At 46.4% G+C, this 22,070-nt stretch overlaps 1 protein-coding gene across 7 annotated transcripts in view; it reads left to right on the forward strand.

The window, feature by feature from the left end:
* fhod1 (formin homology 2 domain containing 1) overlaps positions 1 to 20,028 on the forward strand; it is a 52,211-nt gene extending 32,183 nt beyond the window's left edge. For 2 of the 7 annotated variants that reach the window (XM_086296693.1, XM_086297210.1), the window contains 23 exons: positions 860 to 954; positions 1,030 to 1,141; positions 1,330 to 1,424; positions 1,502 to 1,645; positions 2,156 to 2,625; positions 3,957 to 4,064; positions 4,627 to 4,716; positions 5,488 to 5,514; positions 5,973 to 6,023; positions 8,517 to 8,674; positions 8,830 to 8,886; positions 8,994 to 9,131; positions 9,253 to 9,419; positions 10,069 to 10,668; positions 11,149 to 11,304; positions 11,404 to 11,586; positions 11,733 to 11,852; positions 13,579 to 13,740; positions 13,820 to 14,010; positions 14,147 to 14,339; positions 15,006 to 15,183; positions 15,936 to 16,112; positions 17,601 to 20,028. In XM_086296693.1, the coding sequence (XP_086152819.1) occupies positions 860 to 954; positions 1,030 to 1,141; positions 1,330 to 1,424; positions 1,502 to 1,645; positions 2,156 to 2,625; positions 3,957 to 4,064; positions 4,627 to 4,716; positions 5,488 to 5,514; positions 5,973 to 6,023; positions 8,517 to 8,674; positions 8,830 to 8,886; positions 8,994 to 9,131; positions 9,253 to 9,419; positions 10,069 to 10,668; positions 11,149 to 11,304; positions 11,404 to 11,586; positions 11,733 to 11,852; positions 13,579 to 13,740; positions 13,820 to 14,010; positions 14,147 to 14,339; positions 15,006 to 15,183; positions 15,936 to 16,112; positions 17,601 to 17,686 (3,758 nt within the window). In that variant the 3' untranslated portion in view covers positions 17,687 to 20,028. The remainder of the gene's footprint in view (positions 1 to 859; positions 955 to 1,029; positions 1,142 to 1,329; positions 1,425 to 1,501; positions 1,646 to 2,155; positions 2,626 to 3,956; positions 4,065 to 4,626; positions 4,717 to 5,487; positions 5,515 to 5,972; positions 6,024 to 8,516; positions 8,675 to 8,829; positions 8,887 to 8,993; positions 9,132 to 9,252; positions 9,420 to 10,068; positions 10,669 to 11,148; positions 11,305 to 11,403; positions 11,587 to 11,732; positions 11,853 to 13,578; positions 13,741 to 13,819; positions 14,011 to 14,146; positions 14,340 to 15,005; positions 15,184 to 15,935; positions 16,113 to 17,600) is intronic. The other 5 variants (XM_086296781.1, XM_086296955.1, XM_086296864.1 and 2 more) reach the window with 5 other exon arrangements.
* The last annotated feature ends 2,042 nt before the right edge of the window (positions 20,029 to 22,070 follow it).

Below are 22,070 nucleotides of genomic sequence, written 5' to 3' on the forward strand. Positions count from 1 at the left end.
TGTGAAACCTTTGAATGTTTGCGTGTGCGCAGAGATGCTCAGAGCACAGAGGTCAATCACATAAGGCGAAAAAGCATTTGTAAATCCCAAAAACGCTCCTCTAACTTCATCGTGCCTGAGCTGTCACACGGCTGAACACAGATCTGTGAGAAGCCTGTCTGAAGCAGATATTCACTCAGTGAACGTGCCTGATGTGAAGGTTTGTGTTTAACTGTAGGACTATTTAGTTAACGCAGCTCATAATCCTGCAGGTAATCCACCTGCTCGGGCGTTTAGATCTACAGTGACACACGAACATTAACACCAGCTTCAGTTTAACAGGAAAATTGATTTAGTTTAATTTAATATCAGAAGGTTATAGTAGACGAACTCGAATATTGGTTCAGTTGATGCAAAGTTTAGATGTGTGTTGTGTTTTTTAATGGTGAGATTTGCTGTAAAGCTTACTGAGGTTACTTTGAATTACAGCATTTTGGATCAGCTGGAAGCTTTTAGTATAACTGGAAAAGGAAAAACAAGCCCAGAAGCACAAATGTGTAAATTATTGTGTCAGCTGCAGCACTTTCTGCCCGGCAGGCACAATTTCACCCAAATGACAGGAACGCAAACAGTGGCAGCAGTGAAACTTGGCGCTTTCGCTAGGAACGTGCCGACGGCGCCAGCGCAGAAGCGCAGACCTGGGGCCGCGTGCTCAGATCGGCGCATGCTCTCGTGTTCGGTCAGAATGCAAATGGAGCTTCAGCTTCACAAGTCCAGCAAACCCACAGAAAGCTGAGTCAGCGCTACAGATTATAGTCTGCAGCTGCTGGAGCCTCCTGTGGAAACGCCAGCGCTCATCCATCTGTCTGTGTGTCCTCAGCTCTCAGTCAGATCATGCTGTTTGTGGACGGCATGAACGGAGTGATCAACCACAACGAGACGGTGCAGTGGCTGTACACGCTGACGGGAAGTTCGGTGAGTCCTCGGACCTCAGAGCAGTGGTGCGATGCCACCTGCTGGTCAAACACTCAACACGTTTTTCTGTTTTAGTCTCGCCTGGTGGTGAAAACTGCCCTGAAGCTGCTCATCGTCTTCGTGGAGTACTCGGAGTCCAACAGTCCTCTGCTCATCAGAGCCGTCAACACCGTGGCTGGACAGAGAGGTGCGCACAAAAACGCAGATGATGGTTTTATGTAAGATCACATATAACGTGTCTGTAACGTTTACTCTCATTAGCTGCTCCATGTGACCTATCACCTCTTCCTAGACGGATGCCCTGAATGTGACGTGGGTAGCTTCACCAGGTGCTCAGCCGTATGATGATCACGTGTTTTTGTGTGTGTCTGGCAGCTGCGAAGCCATGGAGTTATATGATGGAGGTCCTGGAGGAGAGGAACGGCGCCGACACGGAGCTGCTCGTGTTTGCCATGACACTCATCAACAAGGTAAGCAAAATTTCCAAATGTAAGCGAGAAGGTCAGAAGTTGGGAAGTACAAACTCACTCCTCCGTGTGCTTCTCAGACTCTGGTGGCGCTCCCGGACCAGGACTCGTTCTACGATGTGACGGACAAGCTGGAGCTGCTGGGGATGGAGGCCGTCATCCGCAAACACATGAACAACAAGGGGACGGAGCCAGACCTGCGGACGCAGTTCACCATATACGAGGTAACGACGAGAAACGGGGATTTAAATACATTTCCATTTTTGAGGAACACGTGCTGCCTCCAAACAGACGTCTTTTTCAGTGAAAGTCTCTCGGTGAAAGCGCCCTGCCAGCAGGTCCTGAGTGCTACAGCTGCCCTGCTGTAGTTCAACCTTTAAAAACATTTACTGTTATCAATAAAAAATCGTGGCTCCATCTCGGCTTTATTTGCATTTTGCACAACATCCCAACATTGAGTGCTGATACGGCGAGATTTAGGATGTGTGTGCACAGTGATGCCGCTTCAGTGTGTAACGAGCAGCAATCGCAGGATTTATGGCGCTAATATGAGAAGCATTGGATTTATGAGCCGCACGTCTGTAACCAGCACCATCATCATTCAGTCATGTGACTTCTGTTACCCCTTATATGAGGGATCTTAGAGCATGCTCAGTCTTTCTGTGTGTGTGTGTGTGTGTGTGTGTGTGTGTGTGTGTGTGTGTGTGTGTGTGTGTGTGTGCGCGTGTGTGCAGAATACTCTGAAGTACGAAGACGGTGAGGTGGATGACTCCTCCCCCCTCCTACGTAAAGAGAGACGAAAGTTGGCGACCGGCGAGCAGGATGGATCGAGGGGCCGCCGCCACTTGTCCAGTCAGAATCTTCTCAACGCCCGCACCTCGCCCACGTCCTCATCTCCCTCCACCGCCCCAACCACTCCTACCCTCTTCTTGTCATCTTCTGTCAACTCCTCAGTGTCACCAGCCACCTCCCCCGCTGCGTCTCCCACAGTCTCCCCCGCTGCGTCTCCCACCGTCTCCCCGGTCATCTCCTCCCCGAGCCCCACGGCAGGTCTCGGCAGCAGGGCCTCGTCCCCGCTGGCCTCCGAGCACAGCAGCTCCTCCTCCAGTCCGTCCGGATCCCGGACAGAATCTCCGCTGCCGCCCCACATGTCCCCCAACGGCACTGTGGACACGGAGCAGGGAACAAAAACGCCGCCAAGCCCGTGAGTTCACTCTGCTCGTGACCTTTACCTCCTGATTCTGATCATTAATAATCAATTAGACGAATCAGTGAGAGCTAGTATAACATTCAACAGCTCCAGACGTTTCGCTAAACGGAGCCCAAGTAGAAACCTGAAATCGAGGCAGTAGCGAAGGTTCAGATGTGCAAGCGTGCTTTTCTGCAGGTTTGTGGGAGGAAACGACCTGAAGTCCTTCCTGCAATCGTGACTCTCCTGCAGGTCAAACGCCGTGTCGGCTGTTAATCGGAGGCAGCGGTCAGACTGCGTCTCCCTCGGGTGCTGTGGTCTGCGCCGTCGCCTTCTCCCGCTGCTCAGTTTACCAAGTTTAGCCCGACAGACGGAGCGAGGAGGGGGGAAGACGGGGGGCGTGTTTTGTTTGGAAGCAGCTTTTCTGTGAGTTCAATCAGCAGGAATGTTTGTCCTCAGCGGGTAAACCTTTCTGCTCGTGTTTGGCCTCTGCAGAAACGGGCGTTTAAAGGGACGCCAGCAGGTTGAATGTTAGTCGTGTTTTAGTCATTGCAGAGCCAGAGGGGAAACTGGTTTCAGTCATTCTGGGTTCACAACCAAGACTTGTTCGAGTTCGTGAAACCGTCATGATCTATATTATAATCTAAACACCAATCAGCCATAACAACAGAAACACTGAAAACAGCTGACGTGAGGAGCAGCGATCCTGTCACTGCAGAGGAATGTTTTGCTGGGAAACGTTGCATCCTGTTCTTCATGTGGTCCTTATTTGAACATGTACCACCGCCTGGAGAAACTGCAGGCCTCGAGGGCCGGTGTCCTGCAGGTTTTAGATGTGTCCTTGATCCAACACAGCTGATTTAAATGTCTAAATGACTTCCTCAACATGTCTTGAAGTTCTCCAGAGGCCTAATCATGTGATTGAGGTGTGCTGACCCAGGGTGAGATCTAAAACCTGCAGGACACCGGCCCTCGAGGCCTGGAGATCCCCACCGCTGGCCTAAACATTCTAAGTTTTCTTGTTTTAGTTAAGTGACTGGTTTGATTTTAAAAACGGGTGTAAATATTTTTAAAGGTGATTATTGTCATGATGGCAGAATAATCAGGAGGATTTTCCAGTTGTGGTGATTTTCAACAAATCACACCACCGTGGACGCCTTCTCTCACCTCTGGTTATGTTTTTTCTTCCTCTTATCTCGGGCTCTTTTTCTGTTTGGGGTTTTTTGTTTTTTTTCCCCCCTCATCTGGGTGTCTTGGTGTCGGTTCTGTCTCTGATTTAACCACCGATTCCCTCCCCCCTCTCTCTCTCTCTCCCTCGCTGTGCTGTCCTGCATCTTGACCACTAGGAGTCGCTCTTTCCTCAGCCACCACATGTCGTCTCTGGGTCTAAGCAGGAAGTCCAGGTTCTTCTCCAAAACCAGCTCCATCTCTGAGGAGCATCGGGCCGACTGCAGGTCTGTAGCACTGAGACCGACCTCAAACCTGCAACCAGGACTCCTGCCTGTCTGCTGTCGACTAACAAACACTCTGCAGTCATGCTCGTGCTCCCTGCAGCACTCTGTCCGCTGCCATGCCTTCAGTCCCTTTAGGATTCACAATCACTGTCATTATTTATTTTACGTTTTGTTGCAAAATCACAGACCAATAACATGCGTTTCTCACTATCATGTATATTTCTCATACCACACAAGCTTAAGGCAACTATTGTGTAAACTGGTGTAGCTGAACTTTTAGCTTTCAGTCTTACTCACATCCACTCTGCTGTCCACACAGCTCTGTGAAAAACCTGCTGTAACAGGAACTCATTAAGGGTTCATCTAACATCTGGTCACATGTTCCTCACTGACCAGCCAGACGCTGACAGTAGCACTGATTTTCTTGATGGTCGCTGCAGACGTGGAGCCACACACACACACACACACACACACACACACACACAGCAGTGGTGGAATGAACTGGCAGAGAGCAATGTTTTTAAAGCAGTCTCACTCTCTTCTGTGTGTGTGTGTGTTACAGTCCATCCTCGCCAGATCTCTCTCTGCGCGAGAATTCCCAGTCGAATCTGCAGCAGCTCGACAACAAGACGGAGCCCAAAACTAAAGCGAAGTAAGTGAATCAGTTGATTTTTGGGGGGGGCGCTCTGTTTTTTTCTGTTTGTTTGTTTAACGGACGGTTAAACCACGCGTCTCTGGCATCGCTGTGCAGGGTCATCACTGCAGGAGGGATCAGGTTTAGCCTTTTAAATGGTCCAGCGTTGCTCTGGAACTTTGTGGGTTATTTTAATCTGTGACCTTCATTATTTTTCTTTTATAAAAACTTGATTATATTCTGTGTTTAAATTCCTGGCTGATGTTTTCCCGTTCAATCCCGTGTATAGAGCATCCAGATAATTTTATGGAAAATGTAATTATTATTTTGAGATGGATTATGTCAGTTTTCCTGGATAATTTCCTGACGTTGTTTTTATTTCTTTCTAAAACGATACTTTTTTAGGACTGTTTCTTTATCTTATCTGTTATCATCTTTATTGCGATCTTTTAAAATCTGACGTTTTTATCTTTTTGGATCATTTTAGTTGAACTTTTTCTTCCATGTTTAAGTTGTTGTTGTCTCGTTACCTTTTCTTTTAGTTTTTTTTTGTCAAAGATGATTTTTGGCTCTGATTTTCAGTTTGATAAAAACTGTGACGATGCAGTAAGAAGGGCTGCAGACGGTAAAAAGTTCAGCCGCAGCGTCTTCGCTCTCGCCGTTATTACTCTTTACTCTCGGCGCACTTCCTCTTTCAGTTATAACATTATAATGTGTTGTCTGTTTGTCTCTCCTCCAAAATTCCTGCTCCTTTTTTTTTTTTCCCGTCTCCTTTTATTCCTCTCCCAGCTCTGGGGAGGATGAGGAGCTCCTCTGGTAAGTACACGTCTCCTCCTGCTCCTCCTCATCGTCCTGTGTGTCTGTAGTCGTCAGTCTGGTGTTCAGCTGCATAAAATGAGTCTTTGACTAGTAACACTTTTGTACATCAGGCTGGATTCAGGTGCTTCGATAAGGGAGGGGAACCTTTAACTGACCTCATTCATCTCTCAGTGCTGAACACTTTTCTTTTCAGGCTCTATTTGTTTGGTTTCGGTTTCTGCTTTTTTACGTGATTCTCTGGATTGTCTCATTGTTAGAAGCTGGGCCACAGATACAGAAGTCTGACTTTGAAGGGGCTCCTTTAAGGGTTTTTATGCAGCTGAGCACCTGTCAGCAGGTTTTACGTTAAAGTAGCCGGTTACCAGCATGCAACTGCTGCCTGAACAGGATGATGAAAGCCTGCTGGTGTGCGTGTGTGCGTGTGTCATGCTCAGATGTGTATTGTGTCTCTACAGCCCAATTGACTGTAATGTAAATCAGGACAAGCCGGTGCTGAGGAAGTTTGAGTAAGTACTGGTGCAGCCCCACTGCATGCTGGGAGTTGCAGGGATGGTTGTCGGGCTCTGGTGATTGTGTTTGGGTTGTGTGTGTCATCACTGAAATCAACTTTAGGACTCTTTGTAGTTTGGAGTAAAGGTGAGTCAACGGGAAGTGATTAATTCATGTGATTCAAAGTGACGGTAACTCACCCGTGTGTGTGTGTGTGTGTGTGTGTGTGTGTGTGTGTGTGTGTGTGTGTGTGTGTGTGTTGGACTGCATCACCTCAGTGGGTTGGGTTGTGTGTTATGACGCTGTCTGAGTGACATTTAAACTCCCTTAATGCAGATTTAAGGCTGCTGCTTTTATGTCATTTTGGGTTTTCAAACGAGGCGACCGGCGTGAAAGAATCGTGCCGATGTCGTTCGGTGTAATGACGCCGTGCACGGTCTCGTCGTGATCTTTCAGCCAACGATGGCTGCCGTTCTGTGTCGACTGACCAAAGAGAGAAAGCAGCACTGTAAAAGGAAACGCTCAGAGTAGATGGACATGGATTCCTTCAAAGAAAGCTGAAGCTTGTTTGTAGCAGCGGGATGTAGCATGGAAACATGCGTTGGATGCATTCATGCATTGTCACATGTTGCATGCAGTCTGTGTGCATGTCAGGGTCTTTAGCTGCTGCGGGGTCACATTTTGCAGCAGGATGTGCAGCAACGGATCAAAGAAGCTCAAAGTGACGCCGTCTCTAATGTTCTCAGCTCAAGTCTCACACAAATGAGAAGCACAAGCAAAGCCTCCAGTATCTCTGTGCTAAATGTAGATTATCTATTTCCCAGCACACAAACCCTGCTGTAGTTTTCTCTTGGTCCTGGTCCTGGTCTGGATCTGTTGTCCTCCTGTGGTTCAGACCAGAACAATAGAAACTCATAAAGTGAAGCAAAAATGTAGCTGTGTGATTTTTGGGAGGCAGCTGCAGCCACTAAACACAGACGTGAAGCCCAGATCGTCGATCGCAGAGCCGAACCCGGCAGCTCTGCGGTCCCCCGGACCTGGACCCGCTCCATCTCCAAAAGTACCGCTCTCCACTCCACTGTACTGCACTGTACTGGTACAAATAAGCTAACTACATGTGTATTGATATACATGGTATAGCATACTTTTCAGTATGCTTGCAGCTAAAACTTGTGTAAAAACAATTTCTCACGTAAGAAGTGTTTCTCTCCACTTGGCTGAGAGAAACCTCTTAAGACGCCTCCAAATCTCTGCCACTATTAAAGACTTTAAACTAATCAAAGATGATATAATAATATTTCTGTCTGAATATGTAACTAATGCAAAGTTTCTGCACATTTTACGGAAACGTTACAAAATACTCTTTATGCTTTCAAAGTGACTACAGGCGTGGATGGGCAGCGATAACCAAGGACCCCCGTGTCTCTGTACGAAGTGACCTCAGATAAAAGATGCAAAACAACCACAAAGAGTGAGAAAACAGCCCACACGGCCCTGTTTTCAGCAGTAACACAGTCGGTTATGTTTGGAAGGTGGTTTGGACTTTTCAGAAGCGTCTCCTGCTTCTGCTCCACTTTTATCTAAATATGACTTTTCTTAGAGGAGCCCATCGCCGGCTCCAACTTTGGGACCAATCGTTTTGTGAGTCTCTCCTACTCACAGCTTTTTTTTTTTCTTTTTTTTTTTTTTTTTTTGTAGAACCAGTCATCGATGAGGAAACTGCACGCTGTCACAAACAGACACATTATGATTACCATGCATCCACACTGACCCCCTCATGTGACCAAAGAGCGTCTCATTTCATAAAATTAACTAGAAAATGTTAAATTAGCGCGGACCTCTGAACGCTGAAATGAGAAGAGATTCTTTGGTGGCCAAGAACAACTGAATAATAAAAACACCATATAAAAATTATGTGTTTGGGTTTGTGTGTGTTTGTTGGCTCCGCGGCTCAGCGGTCCGTCCAAATCCTGACATATTAAAGTCATAAATCTGCACCGGTGGGATGTTTCAGTGCTGCGGATGTGGGGGGAGGGGTGTGTTGCTGGTGGTGGGGCTGACCGCGTCCTCCGGTCCTGAGTTTGGTTTGGTTTTGTCTTTTGTAACTCTGGGTGGAGTCTAATTGCTGGTGTTTAATCTGGTTTGGTTTGCAGTTGAGAATAAAAATGAATCTGAGATCAGTTTGACTGCGATGATTCGGTATTAAAGTAACTTAAGGGGGACCTTTTCCACTTAAATTTGCCTCCTGATTGGCAAACCTCCATAAGTAGCACCTGAGCTTTTAAATATGTTGACCTATTTATTTGAAACTTTGGCCAAACCTTTGTTTAATATGATCGTCCAAAAGTGCAACGATCAGAAGAAGACGGGGAAATAAGAGAAGAGACTGAAAAGGTCCTCTTTAACTTGACGCGAGAAGTCCAGAGTTTGCCTCCCGGCTCCTCAAAGCAGCCTCGAAGTCTGGGATCAGGTCTAATCCCTTCCCCCCTCTCCTCTCTCTCTTTTCTCAGAGACTCCTTCCTGCGCATCCTGGCTGCCCAACAGTGGCAGAGGAAGCGAAAAACTAAAGACTTGAGCGAGATTAAGTTGCCCTCACTTGATGATGCCGTAACGTCAACTTTGGAGGGGACAGCGGACGAGGGCGCAGCCGAAGTGCCGTCACGTCACGGTAAAGCTTCACATTACAGTCAGAGAGCTGCACACAGCCTCCTGATGTACACGTGGTTCTGTTACTGTGTGATGGTGTTAATGCTGCTCCTGTGACTCCAGATTAAGTGAATGTGTGAGCTGACAGCCACTCTTCTGCTTCGTGTGTGTGTTCAGACTCAACATCAAGCAGTTTGGAAACAAACGGACATTCAGACTCCCAGGATGACCCAGGTGAGAGCCTACAGCTGCCCTCTACAGGCAGAGACAGGAACTGCAGGACATCTTCTCCTGAATCAGTCTGTTGGCATAAACTTAAAAACCAGTGTTTTTGTCTGCAGCACCGCTTGTGCAGCGACAGGGCAGCACGTTATCCAACGACACAAAGTTCATGCTCGACATGCTCTACTCAAAGACGGGACCCATGAGCCCCTCTGCAGCTGCAGACACCAATGAAGAAGAGAGGAGCTTCGTGCCTGGTGAGAGAGCCGCTTTTCTGCAGCTCGCTGCACATCCCAGACTTTATTAATATTATGACAATAAATAAAGTTGCAAAAACGTTCTTCTGTTCTTTTGTGATTTCGTTCCCTTTCCCATCAGGTGACGATGTGGCTGCTCGGGGTCGTGTGACTGAGCGTCTGTCCAGCTTCAAAGCGCGCTCGGCAGAGTCCTCCACCTCCAACGAGAGCAGCGCCTCCCGCAGGGCAGAGCTGGAGAGTCTGGAAGGCTCAACGCAGGCGGCACGAGCCCGACTGGCTGAAGAACAGGTCAGAACATGAAGGACGTTATTCTGTCTGCAGATGTTTTTCTTCTTCTTCTCTGCGGATCCGCAGGTTTTTAAAAGCAGTGTTTCTGTACTCGGTTTATCCTTCGTTCTTTAGTCACTTATCTGCATCTATCTTTAAAGTGAATCGGGTTTTAGTTGATGCACCGAGTTACTGTACAGGCATGAGCCAAAACCTGATGGTCTGGATAAGTAGAGTTTCTTGGGTCTATGAGAACATTCAGGTGAGGAGCTGAACTTCTCCAACAGGACTCTAGAGATTCTCTGAAATGTCGTGAGGAGCTCAGCAGAGTTCCTGTAACGAGTGCTGAGGTCATTTCTGAGACACGACGTTCATGGCGAGCAGAACAAATCAGCGTTTGCTGTTCATGAAATTTATTCTACAAGTCATGACATGCAATAATAACAGAGAGCATGCTTCTGCAGCTCCTCTGTTTTATTAAAGTGGTGCTGCTTTCTTGTTGTAGCCCCTCCCACACCCGCCTGCATCAGTGGCTCCAGTTTGAGGCCCGCTGGCTTCACGTTGGTGCTAAAGAGCAGGTGGAGTTGCGGGGCCGCATCATGTTTTGGCTCATGTGTGCAGTTTGAAGGTTGAACGTAAAGCTGATAAATGTGTCTCCATCCACCATCAGAAGCGTTACATCCGGCACCAGAGCAGCATCGACACCGAGGCGCACGCCGCCAGTCTGGACACCACCCAGATGACCCCGCTAGGCCCCGGCAGCTCCAACGACGCCTGGGACCAGCTGCAGCCGAGCGCCGCCGCCCTACGCATCAAGGACCTGGACTTTTCTGACCTGCTGGACGAGGAGGACATCGACGTCCTGGACATAGACACCTTCGACAGCTCCGCTTCATCCTTCACCCTCTCTGGAATCCCTCCCCCTCCTCCTCCCCCTCCTGGCATGCCGGGGGCTCCTCCCCCTCCTCCTCCACCTCCTCTACCGGGAGGTCTTGCACCCCCTCCTCCTCCACCTCCTCCACCAGGAGGCCTCGCACCCCCTCCTCCTCCACCTCCACCAGGTGTCCCCCCTCCTCCTCTTCTTGAGGCCTCTCAGAAGAAGAAGAAGACGGTGAAGCTGTTCTGGAAGGAGCTGAAGCAGGCAGACGGACCGAAGAAGTGTCGCTTCGGTCGGGGGACGGTCTGGGCGTCTCTGGATAAGGTGGCGGTGGACACCGCCCGCCTCGAGCATCTGTTTGAGTCCAAAGGCAAGGAGCTCCCTGTAACCAAGGTGGGTGGATGATAGATTCTCTTAAAAAAAAACTTAAAACCCTGCCTGAGACCCACAGAGAGCAAAATGAGATGCACTCGAGAGGCTGTAAAAAGGCGGGCTGCAGAAAGAGTATCCAATGTCAAACACATACGAGCTCATTTAAAGCGGTCTGCCACAGTTTGACCACCAGGGGGCTCCAGCGGGCTGTAAAATCCCTTCACTTTTACACTTAATGTTTCAACTCAAACCACAAATTAAACAAGCAGTGAATACTAAACAGAAAATGAACATGATCAGTGTGTTTAGTTTAACCAATTATCAGTTTACCATTAAAAGTGATGATTGTTAAGAAGTGTTACTGTGTAACTTTATGACATCACAGGAAGCGCTGACACTGCTAGTCGCGCTCGAGCGGCTCTCTTCCAAAGCTGGAGGAGGAATTATTGAGCGGGAAAACTGTCGCACTCGTCGCGTTTCTAACATGTCGCTTGTGTGCAGAAAGGACCGGAGACCAAGAAGACTGAGATTCTGGTTCTGGACTCAAAGAGGAGTAACGCCATCAACATCGGTATGACCGTCCTGCCAGCGATCCACGTCATCAAGTCGGCCATTCTCAGCTTCGACGAGTTCGCCATTAGCAAAGAGGGCATCGAGGTAGGGGTGACTTCCTGTGTGCGGACGGATCACAGTCTGATCCATCTGCTGTTTCATCTTCAACTTTAACGCTATGGGCCCTCTCTCTGTCCTGAGCAGAAGATCCTGACCATGACCCCCACAGAGGAGGAGAAGCAGAAGATCCAGGAGGCTCAGCTCGCCAATCCCGACCTCCCTCTGGGCACAGCAGAGCAGTTCCTGCTCACCCTGGCCTCCATCAATGGCCTGACCCCCCGCCTTCAGCTCTGGGCCTTCAAACTGAACTACGAGGCTCTGGAGAAGGTAAGCGAGCTGATTGCAGATCATTAGAAGATTTACACCTGAAAGTCACCTGAGTTCAGCTCAGCAAGATTACAGAAAAACTGGATCTGATTATAGTTAGGCTGTTATACTGCAATGCTGAGCCTGTGACTGTGTCGCCCCTGCAGGAGATAGCCGAACCGCTGTTTGACCTGAAGCTCGGCATGGAGCAGCTCGCCTCCAATCAGACCTTCAGGAGAATCCTGGCGACGCTGCTCGCCATCGGAAACTTCCTCAACAGCTCCAACGTGAGGAGGGACCCAACCCCACGCACGCACGCACATTCTAGTTTGATATCCTAGTGAGGACATAATGCTTTCCCTAGCCGCTCAGCCTAACCCTCAGCCTCACCCTAACACAATCCTAACTGTACCCACAAAGCTGTCTAAATAGACAAACACACACATGACAAGAGGTGTAGAAACTCAACTCTCGCAGCAGGAAATGTGAATCTCTCCATGGTTAGAAAAACTCACGTGCAGTTTGTACACGTCATTAAAGTAAACATACTTGCATATGAGGGATTTTACTGCTGCAGCAGGCAGTGATAACATATTCCAGACGTATCCAAATAAACTGAACAGCTGCTGCACAGAGTAGTGTGGTTGTCAGGTTAAAAACACTTTTCCCTGGTGGTTCAGCGACATGTGACAGCACTCTGACTGCAGCCAGTCAGCAGCAGGGAGGTCAGCGGTGCTTCAATCTGAGCCGACAGCAGCTGCTACACAACACGAGAGCCACAGCCTCACGTTTCCTTCACTGCACCCTGCTGTTCACAGACAGGCTGTATGCACGGTTACTCACAGGAAGATGGAAGCAGATGTTTATTCCCCGACTTCTTTATAAAAACTGAATACATCGGTGTTTAGGAAGAGTTTTATGATCTGTGACAGTAAATGAACCAGGGCTTAAAATATTGAATGGCTGATTAAAAAGGATGTAGCAGCAGGTCTGCTAACAGCTGCTGTCCTCCTCACTTTATCACATCAAAGAGAACTGAACATAAACCACAGCAGGGCTGTTCCAGAGGCTGTGCATCGTGTTTGCTGCCCTAACAGAAGGGGATTGAAGGCGCTGTTAGGATGTCGTCGCCATCTTCCTCATCATCATGACAGCACAGTTTAAACTGTAAAGGTTACAGACTAGCAAACCAAGCTAGAATAAATACACAGCAGCATTTTACATTTCTAAAGGGAAAGCTCAGATTTTGCGGTACTGTGTCAAGAGGGAGGTTTGTGCTCTCAAACGGACTTTCGGCTGAAGCTTTCATTTGTGTTTATATATTTGCACGTTATTAAAAGTGAGATAAAATCAGGTTGAAAGAGCTTGATTTAAGCTTTATTTCCACGTGCTGGCACTCTGAATCAGGCCTTTAAAAAGCCTGCACATATGTATTTATTCAAATCCTCTGATGTACTAATTTATCATTGATAAATCAGTGGAGTCAGAAAAACAGATCCCAGGAAGTGATCCCAGCTGTTTGACCTCGCTGAAGTCACAAAGAACAGTTAGAGCGCTGCAGGGCTGTTTTGCTGGACACTACACCACGTCCAAGCTATTTCTGTGGGAATGTTGTAATATAATATCCCACAATGCAATGCAGTAGTGACCTGTGTCACAACAGACACTGCTGGATGGTGATGATCTATTAGTTCAAGTATCTTTACTTTACTGGGTGTAGTGTACTTTTCACATGTGCTAATCATTACTTGGATCATGTCATGGGTGGGGTTTGGTTACCATGGTTGCGTGTCTTCAAGCGGTAGTTCGTCTGGGATCTTAGATCTGGCCAATGAGACGCCTCTGTGATGGGTAAGAATCTCAAACACGTGCACGGTGCTTTGTTTACATCCAAACGTATCTCTGACAGCGAGGGCCAGTTTGTTATTCCTCTAAACAAAGAGTCAAGATTGGAGATTTCAGGCGGAGATCAAACGTCGTCCTCTGAATCTGTGTGTGCGTGTGTGTGCGCAGGCTAAAGGCTTTGAGCTGAGTTACCTGGAGAAAGTGGTGGAGGTGAAGGACACGGTTCACCGTCAGTCTCTGCTTCATCACACCTGTAACCTGGTGGTGGAAAATTACCCAGAATCCTCTGACGTCTACTCTGAGATCCCCGCCATCACCCGCTCGGCCAAAGTACAGTTCAGTCCTTCTCACCTTCACGCCGCCCTGATGTAAAATCGCCCGGTGCTGACTAGTTTACTTTTTTCTCCAGGTGGACTTTGAGCTGCTATCGGAGAACCTGGTCCAGCTTGAGAGACGCTGCAAAGCATCATGGGACAACCTGAAGGTGGTGGCCAAACATGAAACCAAAGCGGCGCTGAAGAACAAACTAACGGACTTCCTGAAGGACTGCACGCAGAGGATCATCATCCTGAAGGTCGTCCACAGGAGAGTCATCAACAGGTGACACATCAGCATGCGCGCGCACACACACACACACACACACACACACACACACACACACACACACACACACACACACACACACACACACACACTGTCCTCGGCACGATGATGCACTGACCACCTCCTCCTCCAGGTTCCACTCCTTCCTGCTGTTCCTGGGTCAGCCGTCTTCTTCGGTCAGAGACGTCAAGGTGACAAATTTCTGTCGGATCATCAGCGAGTTCGCTCTGGAATATCGCACCACCAGAGAGCGAGTGCTCACCATCAAACGGAAACGCGCAGTTCACCGAGAGCGCACCAAGACGCGAGGAAAGATGATCACCGAGGTAAGACTCTCCCCTGCATGTCAGAGGTCAGCGGCAACAGAATCACAAAATCTGAGTTACTTGATTTAAGCCAGTGCCAATCAGTTAACACCGTTATCTACATAGAATATCAAATATTTGTATTAATTAGAGAACGGCACCAAAGCCCACAGACTTCTAGCTTCCCAGGTTTGTAGTTTTTAAATAGCAGATTCACATAATGGTTGAATCTCACTGAACTTCTCGGATGATCTTTCAGTACAATTTAAACCACTGCAAACACACCTCTCAATCAGAGCCGCCACGCCTCCATCTTCAGGCTTTAATTAAATTCAAATGGACGAGGTATAAATCAGTTTACTGCCTGTGTGATTATTGCAAAGGAGGAAATCAGCTTCACAGACCAAAACATTTTTCTGCAGCAGGCTGTAAATGCGTTTAACTCTGCTGTAAAGTTGGATATTTTAACATGGAAGTCTATGGGGAGTGACTCACTTTTGGAGTATGCCTCCAGTGGCCACTCGAGGAACTGCAGTTTGTGACGCTTCTTCGATCCTTAGAGGATGCCACCAGAATTCACTGTTGAACAGAGAGGAATAAAAGAAAACATTTACAATCTAGAGATTAAATCACTGTTTACAGATATTATATTCTAAAGTGGGCTTATCCTCTTTCTCCCGTGCTCAGACGGAGAAGTTTTCAGGGGCGGTGTCACGTCCGGACAGCCCGTCCCCCGTTTCTATGGCAGCGGAGGCAGACCAAGATCAGGAGGAGGAGCATGAGAACATGAAGAACCTGCTGATCAGTCGCAGCAGCACCCTGAACTGTGATCAGAGAGGCCTGAGGCGCTCCCGAGCCGTCCGCAGTAAGACCAGCAGCTTTCTTCACCTCCACACGACTCCCACAATAACTGACTGTCAGCGCCACGTTCACCTCCGGCATCAGTTTAACTTTAAGGCCGTCAGGCTCGTGCTGCTTTTGCTAGAAATGAGCGTTCAACCAGTAAAATCAGACATAGAGATCCGGTCTGCAGCACGACATTCCCCACATTTTGATGTCATCGGAGTGAGGACGCAGAAAAATGTGACTGCGTCGTGATTTGAACTCAGACACGCTAAATCAGCTTTTTCTTTTTTATTGGAAAGCATGAAAAATTGAATATTTTCACCTCTGCTGGAGCTGCAGAGAAAAAAGTGAAATCATTTTCTTTTGCTTAAATCTGAGTAGAGCCATCAGCGGCCGGCGCCGCTCCACCGGACGCTGTAGAAACGTCCTTCAGGGCTCATTCAGAGTTACTCTGGTTGGTTAAAATGAAAAAAAGTTTTCTTTTCCGAACATTTCCATCAACATAATGACTCCATTTATAAACTAACGTAATGAGCGATTGTTTCGGCACGCTCTGAATTAATTTCGTTTTTACTGTTAAATATTCGGACGTCTAGTGAGTCTGGCAGATGCTGCGTCACACTGAAATTAAGCCGAAAGTTAGAAAATTGGGATAAATACTACTAAACTCTGAACCAGTTCGAGCAGCTGGGGATGGGAACACCCAGGCGCCCTCGCCCTGCTCCTTATCGCGTTCCTGCTCGTGGCTAATGTTCCGGTTCTGGTCCTCAGGTCTCGGCCGGGTGGAGCCGCCCAAGATGTCTTTAGCCAAAGAAGACGAGACGAGCTCCCAGGACGACGCCACAGATGAGATCATGGACCGACTCGTCAAGTCTGTTACCCAGAATCCCTCCGGCAGATCGTCCAGCCCCAAGAACCGCAAGCGGTCCCGACTGAATAGGAAGTCCCGTGAGTATGAATTTACTTCTTAATATTGATTCCCTGTGACGTCATCAGATGGTGAGTGCGAGGACGTGCCTAATTTTTTGTGACCTTGCAGACTTGTGGGCGGAGCATTTAGGCTGTGTTGGCTTTGCTGAGCCTTCGGGTCTCCAGCCGTCCCTAACAGAGTGTAGTCGAGGCTTTATGTGACTTCAACTCCCAGGGTGCATTTCTGCAAAAGCAGTCTATTAGCTTAAAATCAGCATTTTCATTTAAATGAGTCTCATGTAGTTCATCATCTGTCTGAAATGAGCGCCTGTCTCTTTAAGCTCCGCCCTCCATACGTGCTTTCTTCTAACTGGCTAACTTTCAGAAGCCTGCTGAGGGGCACCCGGAAGAAAAACCACATTTCTTTTTTTTCTTTTTTAAATCTTTCACGTTTATGTATTTGTTTATTTAATTTTAGTGAATTTTATGATTTTGGTCAAACACAGCTGAAGACGGTTTCACTCATGTTTAAATTTTTGCTTTTGAGAATTCTTCAAAGCTTCTTTTTGTTTTACTTTAGTCACTTTTTTCCACTCACAGTTTAAACTGACGAACGCAACGCTGCTTTCCAAAGGACGACCTGAAAAGCGAAACCTGAGCGAGGGGAAGCGGCTGCCCCTCACGTTCCCCTGCTGTGTTATTTAAGGTTTAGGGACCCGTCCTGCTGAAGGTCGAGTCCTCTGAGCTTCAGTCTGGTTCAGACTGCGTGGAGACACAACAGCAGCTGTGTGTCCAAAACAAGCTGATATCTGTGCAGCTTCATATCACTGTTTGCACTTCCTCAGTAAATCTGTCCACAGCAGCAGATAATCATCATCATCCTACTGCTGAGCGCAGGACACGATGAACTGCTGCTCGCAGGCTGCAGACTCATTTCTAAGTAACTTGGCGGCAGTGCGATAAACTGCAATCTTTGATTGGAACATTTTTGGAGTGTTTGACCTTCACGAGGTGTTTTAAAGCAAAAGACTCACAAATCTGCAGCTTCTGGCTTCTCAGATTCGAGGAGATGATGATGATGATTATTTACATTTGCATGACTAAAACTGACACTGTGCAAGAAACTAGTGCAGATTACATGAGTAATTAGTACATTTACGCTATAAATCTGAGAAAAAGGCTGAAAGATGGTATAATAGAGAAATATGTGTGGAATAGCACAGAAAGACGTGTTATGAAGACCTGTAGGAACGAGTTCCTGAAGCGTTCTCTTCTAGGAGCAGATAAATGGCTGGTTTTTTTTCTTCTTCCAAGTAAAATAGTTGTTATCAGGCAGAAGCTGGGAGTCGCTGGTCCACCCGAGCCTCCTCTTTGGTCTGTTCTAAGACGTAGGCAGGAGATATTTTAAACTTTTTATTTTTGGGCTGAAGATTTTCTGAAGAGTTTTGTGAAAAGAATCAAAATCAATGAAGAAGAAAGTTGAGCCCCAGCTTCCTGTAATGCTGACGTTGTTTCTGTGTGTTTCAGTGAGGAGGACTCTGAAGAGCGGCCTCAGTGTGGACGTGGTTCAGGCTCTGGGACTCAACAACAAGACGGCAGGAGACAGAGTCTGAGCTGCGACTGCAGCTGATCGATAAATCGGCGAACTATTGATTACAGAGACTGAACCCAGACCAGCTGAGCGGCTCCAGCAGACGTCGGGAGACGTGCGCTCTGCATTTGGAGACTCCTCCACCGGCACATCTGCCGCAGCTGTTCGGACACTTTGCTGTAGAAATAGTTGTGAGAAGAATTTTTCCCGCGTGACAGATTTTTACTGGTTTCCTGCAGCTTTGAAACATTTAGATGCTCACGAGGAAATCTGGACGCAGAGCTGCGGTCTTACTGAGAAATGAGTTTAAGGTGTCGTTGTCAGGTGTCCGTCCAGAACTGAAAGTGTGAGAGTCGGATAAATGAAATGCGAGCAGAAGCACAGCAAAGCCTTCGACCTCTCGAACTGCTCCCATGTTTGTTTTAACTTGAATCGCCGCTGGCTCTGAAGTGTCACTGTCTGTGTGTCTCTTCCTGTCTGACTCTCGGCTCGAGCTCATCGAGATCTCAAAACAGTTTCTGGGTTTTGAACACGTGGCACGCTCGGGCACGCCACCCCGGCTGTTTTAGAAGGCCGGCGGTTTGTTGTTTTGAAAGTTGTTTCTGGGTTTTTTTGGTGATTAGTTTAAATTGAAACTTTTGGTATTTTGTTACATTTTCACTGACTTTAAGATAACTTTGGGAAGTCCCCAGTTTATAGTCTGTGTGTTTGCTTTAAGTCGAGCATGGCCTCTCCGACACGCGTCGCTTGTACCTGCTCATTTTTGTTGTTCAGTCTTCTGCGTTACCGCCACCTGCTGGACTGGAGTGTTACCATAATCTTTAGAGCGCGTGTAAACAGACCATCAGCGATGTGAAGGAACAGTTTCGCTCCTTAAATTATAAACTGGGAATAAAATTTCACAGCTGTTCTTAATATGAACTTTTCCTAAATTTAAGTTTAAAAAGTATATAATAAGGGAGCCACAACAGTGTGTAGTTTCGGAGCACGTCTGCAAAGGTGGATGCAGATTTAATGCCAGAGAGAACAGTGAGATGATGCGCTTGAGTCTGAACATGACATCATGAGTGAAACTGGCATGGGAGCAGTCCGAGTTAGTTTTACTGGCCACGTCCAAACGCCCGTCCTCAAAAATGAAATCGAGGGAAAGAAGTCATCCGGCACATAAAACATTTTTAATTGGTGGGCTTTACCGCTGCTGTCAGGTGATCCAGGCTCCAGTTCTCTGCATGTCCAGTTTTTATGCAAAGCTAAGCTTTATTTTTACTGTTGTATTCCACAGGATGGACTCTTCTGTTAAAGGTTCGTTACTGGATGGCCTCAAATTCTTTATTTCACAGCCAAAAACTGTCAGCGAAGGATCAGGAAGAGTCTGAGAGTTCAGCAGAAATGGCTGCGAGTTTCCTCCCTCAGAGGGTAAACTTTAAAATTCAATAGAAACGACAGGCTGGTGAATATATTTAACTTATTGAAGTGTGTGAAATATCCTCACGTTTAGCTCATTAACTGGTCTGTTTTAACTTTAAACCCGGAGACTGTGAGACTTTAGAAAATATCATAATAAAATTACAATTTTAAACCTGTTTTCCTAAGTAAGTGAAAGTGTGTTTGATGGATTTGGAGGCAAATGTACTTCATAGAAAGCTCAGCTGACATAATTATCAAACAGCAGGGTCCATTTAGTGGCTGTTCTGAGGATTATCTGAGGAATACGTTGCAAATAAAAGGTCAGATTCTTGTTAGATTTGTCATCCTGAAGCTGAATTGCACTCCGACCTGCACAGAGTTGAAGAGTTTGCAGAGTTTGCTGTTGCAGCGTCACAAACAGCACAAAGGTGGTCTGTTTAAAAACTTGACAGTTGTATAGTTTTATTTAAATTCAAGGTGAACGTGGGCTCATCAGGTCAAAACACATGGCACGGACTGGAAGGCGTGGTCACACGGACTCGGGCCCTCGTGGAGGCGTGGTCTTCAAACCGATTAATGCTCAGTTTGGAAAATTTTAATCACACATGTTAAAAAAAAAAGTTGGATTAAAACCTAAAATCACTTACGTGGTACAAACGTGTGTGTGTGTGTGTGTGTGTGTGTGTGTGTGTGTGTGTGTGTGTGTGATTACAGGGACTAACAGTGTGCGTCGGTCTTGGTGTTTTTGGCACTCTGAGGTGTTTTTATGGTTTCTTTCTGCGGCTGACTTCAGGTCAGTTTGTGTGAAAAGCTTCTTCACATTTTTTTTTTTTTTTTTCATTCACAAACAGATGACGACTTTGTTTTAACTTAAAGAGCAAGACGAACATTTTATAAAAATATTAAATGGATGGTTGAATGTGTCGCTTGTATAATTAATAAAGATTTTTAAGAAGAGAGACGTGTTTGCAGTCTGTTCATTCACTCCACACAACAATATTGTCACGTTCCTCGTGCCTCATGTTATATTCTTCCACTGGACATCCACCCACTACACCTGCAGTGGCTCCACACCCTTCATTTCCCACAGATTAAAGCAACGCCTTCCTTTTCCACTCTGCATGCTAAACAGCTGCTCTCCAACACTTACAGCAGCCTCTGTGGGTTTTCAGCACGCTGGAATGACGCATTCAACAATGCAGTGTGGAGCAGGGAAATTATTTTACTGCTATTGTTAAATAATCATCATTATTACCATTGCATTAATAATATAATCTGCAGTATGATCATTGCTTTAACAATGTAACAGATAGCTTTAAGATGGCCTTAAGATGTTTATGATGATGTTAATTTTGTATTTCAGATGCAGTTATAACTATTGTGTACACAATGCATATCTGTGCTTATTTGAGTTGATGTTCAGGTTCTTTAAAGGTCTTAAGCTTCACTGACGTGACTGTTCAGGTGATACATGCTGAGGGAAAACTAGAACATAGAAGGAATTGCAATACATGCTTACAAAACACTTATATATCAGGTCATTTCATATTAAGGTTTTAGTAGAGGTTCTTGGTTAAAACATTTATTTAGTAGAAGACATACACATAGTCTCAGTGAGCCTCTGGTCTAGTGAAAGGTCAGAAGTGCAACAGGTGAAGAGGTGACACAGAGAGCATGTGAGGTCGTGACACACACACATGAGTTAGATTTATTTAGAGGAGAGAGAGATTAGTCATGTCTGGATTGGAACTGCGAAAGTGTCTCGGTAAAAGAGGAACCGTCCTTGTCATCTCGGCAAGAAAGAGGAACTGAAAGGTAGAAAGGAAGTGCCGGCCATGAAAATAGAAGATGATGTTCTGTCTTAAAAGTCATTGTGGTGTTGATTTGACGTATGTATATATCCTGTCTGTGACGTATGAAGGGGCGTCAGTAAATCAAACCCTGATGCTATAAAAATCTGTTTATGCTTTGATTAAGTTGAAGATAAATTGCTGTCTGCGTACAGAGTTGTCTTCCCACACGTGTGTATTCATTAAAAATCATTGTTTGACCAAGAGCTTCTGGTTTGTACTCTCCCTCCTCAATTTTGAACCTTAACAGCAGCAATATGAAGCTGCAAACCAAAGACTGTAGATAGAAGATGGACAGCCAAAGCTTGTGTGTTAAAGAAACTGAGGTTACAAAAAGAAGCCTGAGGGGAAACAGATTCTTTAATCTGGTGATTTAAAACCTCATTAAACACTTTCCTGATGTGTGTATGGTCTAACCCAAGTTTCATGGTTGTAATGAATAAAATGTTTTCTCTTGTATCAGCCGCGATTGATTGGTTTCTGTTCCTGGTATGAAAACGTCTGAAAGTTCAAAGTATTTTTTAATCTCCACCCCTCTTCAATCTCTACTTCAGTGGTGTGAAACATAAAGCCCGGGGGGCAGAATCGGCCCAGCAAAGACTGAAGAAGGACATAAACTTTGGGTTTTGAACTATATTTTGCAGGTTTTACAGTCTGTTTGTTTGGGGGGTTTACTACAATACTACAAAATATTTCATCGACAATCATTAACAGGTTTCGGTGAGCTCCCAGAAACTTTTCTGTAATTTTACTTTTAAGCCCAAAGACTCGTGCTGACAGATTTCTTTATCTTGTAGCAAAACTGAGTGGTATGCATTTCTTTTCTTTTTTTTCTTCCTTATATTAAGATATTGCGGGAATTAAATGTGCAGTTAAACTTTTTTGCATTCCCAGACAGAGAAGCTTCACTGGTCTGGGCCATTTAAAGCCCAAACCAGGCCCGTGATGTAAAACGAGTTTGACATCCCTGCTCTGTGTGGAGGTTTTGTGTATTTCCACTGTATTGTGTGAAATGGAAAAATGATAAAATTCTACTTATTTTCTCAGACTGACCACTGCTTTTTGTTTTCTTTTAAATGGGGCGAGAGTCTTTCCCTTCCAGCTCGGGTCCAGGCTTTTAGCTACGGCTCGGGTGAACACTCTCGTTCT

Source organism: Aulonocara sp. 'chitande type north' Nkhata Bay, linkage group LG1, assembly GCF_057382095.1.
Source record: "Aulonocara sp. 'chitande type north' Nkhata Bay isolate Kocher_YH1m ecotype deep benthic linkage group LG1, A_spYH_male_GT1.1, whole genome shotgun sequence".
Lineage (NCBI taxonomy): Eukaryota > Metazoa > Chordata > Actinopteri > Cichliformes > Cichlidae > Aulonocara > Aulonocara sp. 'chitande type north' Nkhata Bay.